Genomic DNA, 7,227 nt, shown 5'->3' with positions numbered 1-7,227 from the left:
ATAATTTTTAATTATTTTATTCCTATCTGACAAAAATTTGTACGTCTACGTGTAAGTCTACAAACGGGATGTTTCAAATTTTTATTGGAGTTCCTAATAAGAAAGTTAAAAGTCCTTTTCTCGTAAAAATTCTGACGAATAGTAATTCTTCTTTAATTTTTACTACACATTAGGTAGTAAATATCCAAGGACGATGAAGTTAATTTGTCCAATATTAAAAAAGTTATTATTTTTTAAAGTGTATCCGGATATTAATGAAGGTCACTGTATGTTGTTCAATGAATGATAGCATGTTACTTCCTCTTTTGTCGCTCTTTCCCGGTACGTTTACATATTTTTTGTGTATAACGGACGACTTGTGCATATAAGAGACTATACAAATCTTTTACATTTACTCGTTTAGAAAATATTTTCGGACATTATCAATTAAAATTTACCAAAGCTTTAATAAAGACAGATTATGGAACATGACAGGACAAAACAATTTTTTTTACAAAACAGATCAGAAAGGAAGCCAAAGAGTATTGGACAAATTGCCAAAAAACAATTGTTCATCGCACAGTTAGCTTCCTAAGAAATAAATTTAGGAAAAAACAATGTGAGTACAGTATGGGCAGGGCTTCCAAAGTCAAAGACCTCTATTAAAAAGGGTATTTAACAAAAAGAAACTAATATTTTCTACGTATTTTTACATGGCTGTTTTTAGGAGAAAAGCTTTTGAATCGTACATGTTCGAACTGTATTTTACTGTATTTTCGAATCTATTTTTACATCTAAAGTTATACATGTACGTTGATGAATATAAAACGAATAAGAAACTAAAATCTTTACAAAAGATCACGATAAACGAGAGATCTTGTTTGATGATCTAGATATTGTACTATTAAGATCATAACTATGTGATTCACAAAAAAAAACACAGAGCTGTAACCTAAGTGCCTTGAATTACTCAATATACATATTCTACTCTCCTACTATGCGACGTTGACGATGAATGAAAAATATATTCGATGATTCATCGAGTATATATCGCATGTAACATTTACCTTCGTTAAGAAGAAAGTTACTGTAATTCTTTGTGCTCAAAAATTAATATAATTCAAGAATTATATTGAATATTCAAGCGTTTGTGAGTAATTAGTTAATATGTTTAATGTATGTAGTACAATTTCTACTTTAATTCTGTATATTAGTTAAAAACTTTTTTATAAACCAATATATAAAATAAGAGTGCAAAGAATTATCTATGAATGACGACTGCAGATTGCCTGTTGATTGCAATTCGTCTTGTTAATAAAATTGTATGAACGATATTATGCTTAACATTTACACTCTTTCCTCAGATAGTATAAGTGATAAGCAATAACTCTTTTATTTTATAACGAGGCGTTTGTTAAACCATTCTTGCGTTTTTCATTTAGGAGATAATATGTACTTCGCAAATTAAGTGCAGACAGGATGCGTCTGAAATGACAACATAATTGACTGTATACTGATTTTCTAATAAATTTATCTTATTCTGCATGTCTCTCTTTCATTTAAAAAAAAAATATCTCCACGTATTGTCATTTCGATTGTATCCTGTGTATGTAATAATTTTTGGTAAGGAAATTAGTATGTCAGTAACAATTAGTGATACTTTATATATATATTGATTTCTCGACAATAAAGAAGGAAAAACCTACATTTGTTTAACGATTCCACGACTTTTTTCAATAAAGCTACAATATTTTTGGGACCTCTGATCATTTGATATTTACTTTATTCTCATGCTAATCCTACAGTATTTAATCTTGCAGTAAAAAGTGTTTTTGTTTTAAAGCCTGCATTAATTAAGGTAAATGTCCCAATTTCTGTCACGCATCAAAAGTTCTATTCACTGGCTTATTTTTCTATCATTTTAATATATAAAATAAGCAAGTGAGTAGTAATTGTACGCGAACAGAAATTCTGATATTTGTTATATAACATTAATAGCGTCGCAAAAGAATTAGTAATTTCTTTTGAGGCTTTCAGAGAAATAGATTGTTTATAAACAGTTATGGAAATAATTATTCTTGTTTCAGATAAAAGAGAATGATGGGCTGCCACAAACAGTTTGTATGCGATGTTGTGCCACGCTTGAATTTTTCGACGATTTTTACGAACAATGCCATCTCACCCAGCAAAATCTACTTAAAGCTGTAAGCTTATATTGCGCCTACAAACATGCAGCTATGACTTCAATAATTCTAATTCCTAATTATTTTGTTAGAGTCAAAATGGAGTAGAAAAAAGAATCAATGAGGACGATGAGCTGGAATCAGATAAGGAAAATGCCGCCCCACCAATGAACCGAAATACAAATGTTTTGTATTCTCGTAAGAATAAAAGGCTTCGTTTACAAACAGATAATAATTGTGCTGACACCGAAGATACAATGAAACCGAATAATGAAAACTCAAATGAAGCATTATCGACTAATAATGAGAAAAACGTTAATTTAAAAACTACTAAGTCGTTGAAAAGAAAAGTGGATGATACTTCGCAAGAAATTATTGTTCGTACATCTCTGAAGGATACGAAGTCTTCAGAAAATGTTAATATAAACCTGGAAGTGCCTGTACGACGCAAAAGGGGTCGGAAAAGTAATTTGGAGAAGATGAGAGAAGCTGTCACCGCGGCTAATTCTAAGAATCAAATCCAAAGTGACCTATGTGATAAATTTAATGAGACATGTAAAAATTATTGTACAAACACATCGAATTGTGTGACAAACAATGCTGTGATCTCATGCGAACCGCAAGTTGTGGAAGCTAAAAAACAGATAACGGCTGTGGATACATCGTCCAAACAAAAAGATGGAATTAATAATATATTAACTAATAAATTAATAGAATCTCATAGCAGTAACACTGAGAATCAAATTAGCTGTAATGCCAAAAACAAATCTCCGAAAAGTAAAGCGATATCGGTTATCGTAAAGCAAGAGAAAGGAGACGTAGAGATTAATAATTTAATAAAAAAGAATAAAAATAAAGTAGAGACGATTACTCCATTAACGGAGGAAACAGTGAGACCTGAGAGCAATAAGACTGATTTAGCGTCGGAACACGACTTAATTACAAGTCCCGTAGCAGAAACTTCTGATCGTAACAATAAAGAAGTATTTAAAGAACAGAATCGTGTCACCGTTATAAAGTGTTCGCGATCTAACGAAATTCTAAATCCAGAAGTAACACGGGAAGATTCTGTGGTAATAATAGACCAAAGTATTAAAAGTGATTTGGACGGAAGTCTTACCGACGATTCTTTATCTCGGAAGTCGAGTCAAGGTAGTTCTAGCGAAATTAGGAGAAAAGATAAATTCGGCAAACTCTCCGAACTGATTAGCGACGAACAGAAGCAGACTATCGAGACTTATTATACGGTGAATATGTCGGTCATCAATGAGGAGGAAGTGCAGAGGCACATAACGATAGTCGATAAAAAAAGCATGCGCTGCAATATTTGTGGCAATCTTTATCTTAGAATGGATAAGTGTCAAGTAAGTATTAGCAATTTTTTCTCAAAGTTCAGTCTCTAATTAGCGTAACACATTTTCCAGGTACACGTTTGGGGACATTTGCAAATGAAACCGTATCAGTGCAAGGCGTGTAAATTTTCGACTGTCACTGTTACTAACGTTCGTTGCCACATTCGCAAAAGTCACTTAAAGATTAAACCGTTCGTGTGCCATTTGTGCGAGAAGCGATATGTAACTGGTGTTCTCTTAAAAGAGCACCTAAATAGTCACACAGGCGCCCGTCCATATAAATGTAACGTTTGCGATTACACGTGTTCAAATAGGCAAATATTAAGTTACCATAGTAATATCCATAAACCAGTAAAGGTAAGACACGTTGACTGTTTAAAACAAATTGAATATACTTAATCATTGTTATCTCATCTATTGCAGGATGTTAGCTGCGAAATTTGTAGCAAACAATTTTATTCGAAAGGCAGACTTCGCAGTCATATGTCGATACATAACAGAAGTAAGTTCGTGATGTGTAAGTTGTGTTCAGCTTATTTGTCTAACGCGGAAGCGTTGGAAAGTCATCACAAAAATGTCCACGCGCAGGATTATGTATGCAATGTTTGTGGTAAATGCGTCAAATCTAAAAAGGCGCTCAACAACCACCAAAACGTTAGTCACGTCTTAAAACTAATTTATTCGAGTTTCTTAGGAAAATATGAAAAACAAATAATTCTTTTACAACAGGTGCATGCTGCTGCGAAGTATAAGTGTACTATTTGCCCGAACGTGTATAAGAACAGCCAAGTGTTAAAAGAACATCTCTTGAAGCACGAAGGCATTAGAAAATACGAATGTAAAGTTTGTAGCAAGAATTTCGGACAACAATCTCATTTAGCTGCTCATATGGCTGTTCACAGTAAAATTAGGTAGATATTTTTGTATGTAGTTTCTTCCGAATATTAACGGAAGTCCCTGTATATCAGTTAATTATAGTTAAGTCTGATATTTACAGATTTCATTGCCCTGGATGCGATAAGCCTTTCAATCGACATGACAATATGAAAATACATACGAAGCGTTGTAAGTCCTTCCAAAAGAATCCGGAACTGAAGAATCTTTTACTCAAAAGAGACAGAACTATATCGTTCAATAATGCTTCTGAATCAACCACTAACACCAAACTAAAAAGTGAAAATGACAATGACTTGTTAAACAATGTCAAAACAGAACAAGGGACTGCGATAAATCTTTGTACACTGGACTTGAATATTTCTTGTATAAAGAAATCGGATAACAAGTGGAACGGTGACAATATTCGCAACGAAGCCGCCGTTGCGAAGTCCAGTCTGCAGAACGCTGAACTGATACCGCATAACGAAAATATGATCGTACTTGAGAATATTTTAGCCCCAGAAAGCTATTAATAATTTCTGTGATGACTGTACAGTCATCGAAGTTAATTATGAAAGAATTCAATCAAATACGAAGCTATCAGATAATTTTTAATTATTTTAATATTAATGAAAATTATTAGATAGAAGTACGCGTTTACATTTTATATATTTAAACTATCATTCTTATATCGTTTTAAGTAGATTAAGATTTCGAATCGATTTCGATAGTTTAAGATCTAGTTATAGATAATTTTACAACGGATGATATTGACTATATTTTTAAATAGAATACTGTACAAAAATCAATTTATACGAGTGATAATTACAATTATATACAAGGTGATATCGTGGTACAACCTACAAGTGGGTTCACATAAAACTGACCCGAAAATAGAATAATGTTTTTTAATTTCCGAGATAATTCAGTTTCAGTCGTCAAGTACAGTTTGACAATATTTTCTTCGTTCACGTGATCGCCATGAATCGCTACAGTAGCTTACATGTTTAACTAATATCAGTTATGATATTTTAGTAATAAATTACAATGTTCGACAACTTATCTTTGTATTGATCTTTAGAATGATCACACGCCTGGACGATATTATTATGATTAAGCAAGCGAGACAGATTTTGTCCTTAACAGGTTTTTACACCGAATGTCAAAACACAGAAATTATGCTGCGTATGAAAGAATTTGTTATACTGAGTGAAGTGAATAATTGAATTTACTGTTTTTCTCCTAGAGTAAAGTCTTTATAAAAACTCTTAATGAAGAAGAAATCAAACTAATACCATCTTATTGATGGTATACTTCGACTGATGACTCATATATATATATATTTAATATCATATATATATATAAAATTTATATATATTTTCGACTCAGTTTTATGAAAGAAAATATCTCTTTGTATCACGATTTCAGAAACGCTGTCTGTACTTAAATCAATTAAATGCAGCCTTGATGAAATCTATGTCTCGCGACCAAAGAGAATTATATTATGATGTAAGCCTCTTATCTTTTACGAACTTATGTTTTGGTATGAAACAGATCACTCGTACGCTTCATTCATTCCTAAGTAAGAAGATAAGACTGATAAGAAGAATATGTCAATTTGAAAGTTCCTAACGAAAGTAATAAAGAAGCATAAAAGATGCAAGGAGAATTTTGTATCTGGTTTTACTGGTTCGTGTAGGAGAATACGCGGTGTCAACTTTCTCCCGTATCTCCTTTTAATATTATGATAATGTCTTTTTACAATTTAAAACTTTTTAATTAAAAGGACACAAAACATTTCTTGAATCGACTGCAATATAAAAAAATAAAGAAATTGCTATTCCAATCGCTCGAGTATTTAATTCCCCTGGGTAATTTACAGTAATTTATTAATCACGAAACTAACATCGACTCTTCGGCAGGCTTCTTATCAACGCAACAGAGTGAAAAGAAAAGAGGACGACTTAGTGGAGTGAAAGTCTGTTAACCTGGATTGCCGCTAGATTCTTTCGTTTATCTTCGTTGGAAGAGCGATATTTATTTCAGTTTTACGTTGTACACCGTCGCGTAATAATCCATATATATAGTTTCAGTACACGTGACGTTTTAATTCGCTCAGAGGAATCCGGAATATATTATCAGATATTCACAGATTATATCATCTTATCAACGTTTCTTTTGTCTTTGCAATCGAATTACATGAATTTTTAGTTTCTTCAGTAGAAAGAAACGAAGAAAGTGATAATGTGAGCAATTTTATACGAGATATTTCTATTTCGAGACCAATAAGCCATACGATCATATAGATATTTAAACAATGAATGATAAAGTGAAATGCAGAGGCACGTACAAACTGTAAAATGTTGTTAACAGCATCGTACTTTGGAAGAAAGACATCCGAGGATGGAGCTTGCACCACCGAAGTTTGAATTGTTGGACGAAGAAACGACAAAAAAGAACCTGGAATTGTTTAAGGGTGAGAGAACAGGCTGGGTTCTCGTAGGTCCGAAGAAATGGTGTTTTCCGTACAAATACACGGAGGAAGGCGAAGGATATTATAATTTTAAAGCTAGGCCCGATGATACTTGGGTCTTGTCTTATCCAAGATCGGGTAAGTACACTTTTGAACTTTATTAACAAGAATACAATACAACTTTTGTCAATTAGTATCGAATTTTATATAAAACATGAAAAAGTTTAATCACATTATGCAAAAGACATGAGCGACGCTTAAACACACAGTGCGCGATCGATCTACAAATTCGAGCGTTTCGATTATCGAAATTTACACGAAGGCCAAATTTAATTTTAATATTTAATTTTAGAGATTGTTATTA

The 7,227-nt window shown here is 32.5% G+C and overlaps 2 protein-coding genes across 3 annotated transcripts in view; both read left to right on the top strand.

The window, feature by feature from the left end:
- LOC108627355 (zinc finger protein 614) overlaps window positions 1–6,236 on the top strand; it is an 11,696-nt gene extending 5,460 nt beyond the window's left edge. For both annotated transcript variants that reach the window (XM_018028555.2, XM_018028554.2), the window contains 6 exons: window positions 2,067–2,183; window positions 2,255–3,526; window positions 3,587–3,871; window positions 3,938–4,168; window positions 4,244–4,425; window positions 4,512–6,236. In XM_018028555.2, coding sequence (XP_017884044.1) covers window positions 2,067–2,183; window positions 2,255–3,526; window positions 3,587–3,871; window positions 3,938–4,168; window positions 4,244–4,425; window positions 4,512–4,923 — 2,499 coding nt within the window. In that variant the 3' untranslated portion in view covers window positions 4,924–6,236. The remainder of the gene's footprint in view (window positions 1–2,066; window positions 2,184–2,254; window positions 3,527–3,586; window positions 3,872–3,937; window positions 4,169–4,243; window positions 4,426–4,511) is intronic.
- An 86-nt stretch (window positions 6,237–6,322) lies between these two features.
- The window catches only part of LOC108627339 (estrogen sulfotransferase-like), a 1,665-nt gene continuing 760 nt past the window's right edge, over window positions 6,323–7,227 (top strand). Inside the window, exons 1-2 of the mRNA XM_026815538.1 lie at window positions 6,323–6,636; window positions 6,764–7,025. Of these exons, the coding sequence (XP_026671339.1) occupies window positions 6,794–7,025 (232 nt within the window). The 5' untranslated portion in view covers window positions 6,323–6,636; window positions 6,764–6,793. The remainder of the gene's footprint in view (window positions 6,637–6,763; window positions 7,026–7,227) is intronic.

This window comes from Ceratina calcarata, unplaced genomic scaffold (assembly GCF_001652005.2).
Source record: "Ceratina calcarata isolate Rehan_Ccalc_2016 unplaced genomic scaffold, ASM165200v1 scaffold46.2, whole genome shotgun sequence".
Taxonomy (NCBI): Eukaryota; Metazoa; Arthropoda; class Insecta; order Hymenoptera; family Apidae; genus Ceratina; species Ceratina calcarata.
Note: the sequence above shows the minus strand (reverse complement) of the source record. Positions and strands in the feature narration are given on the sequence as shown.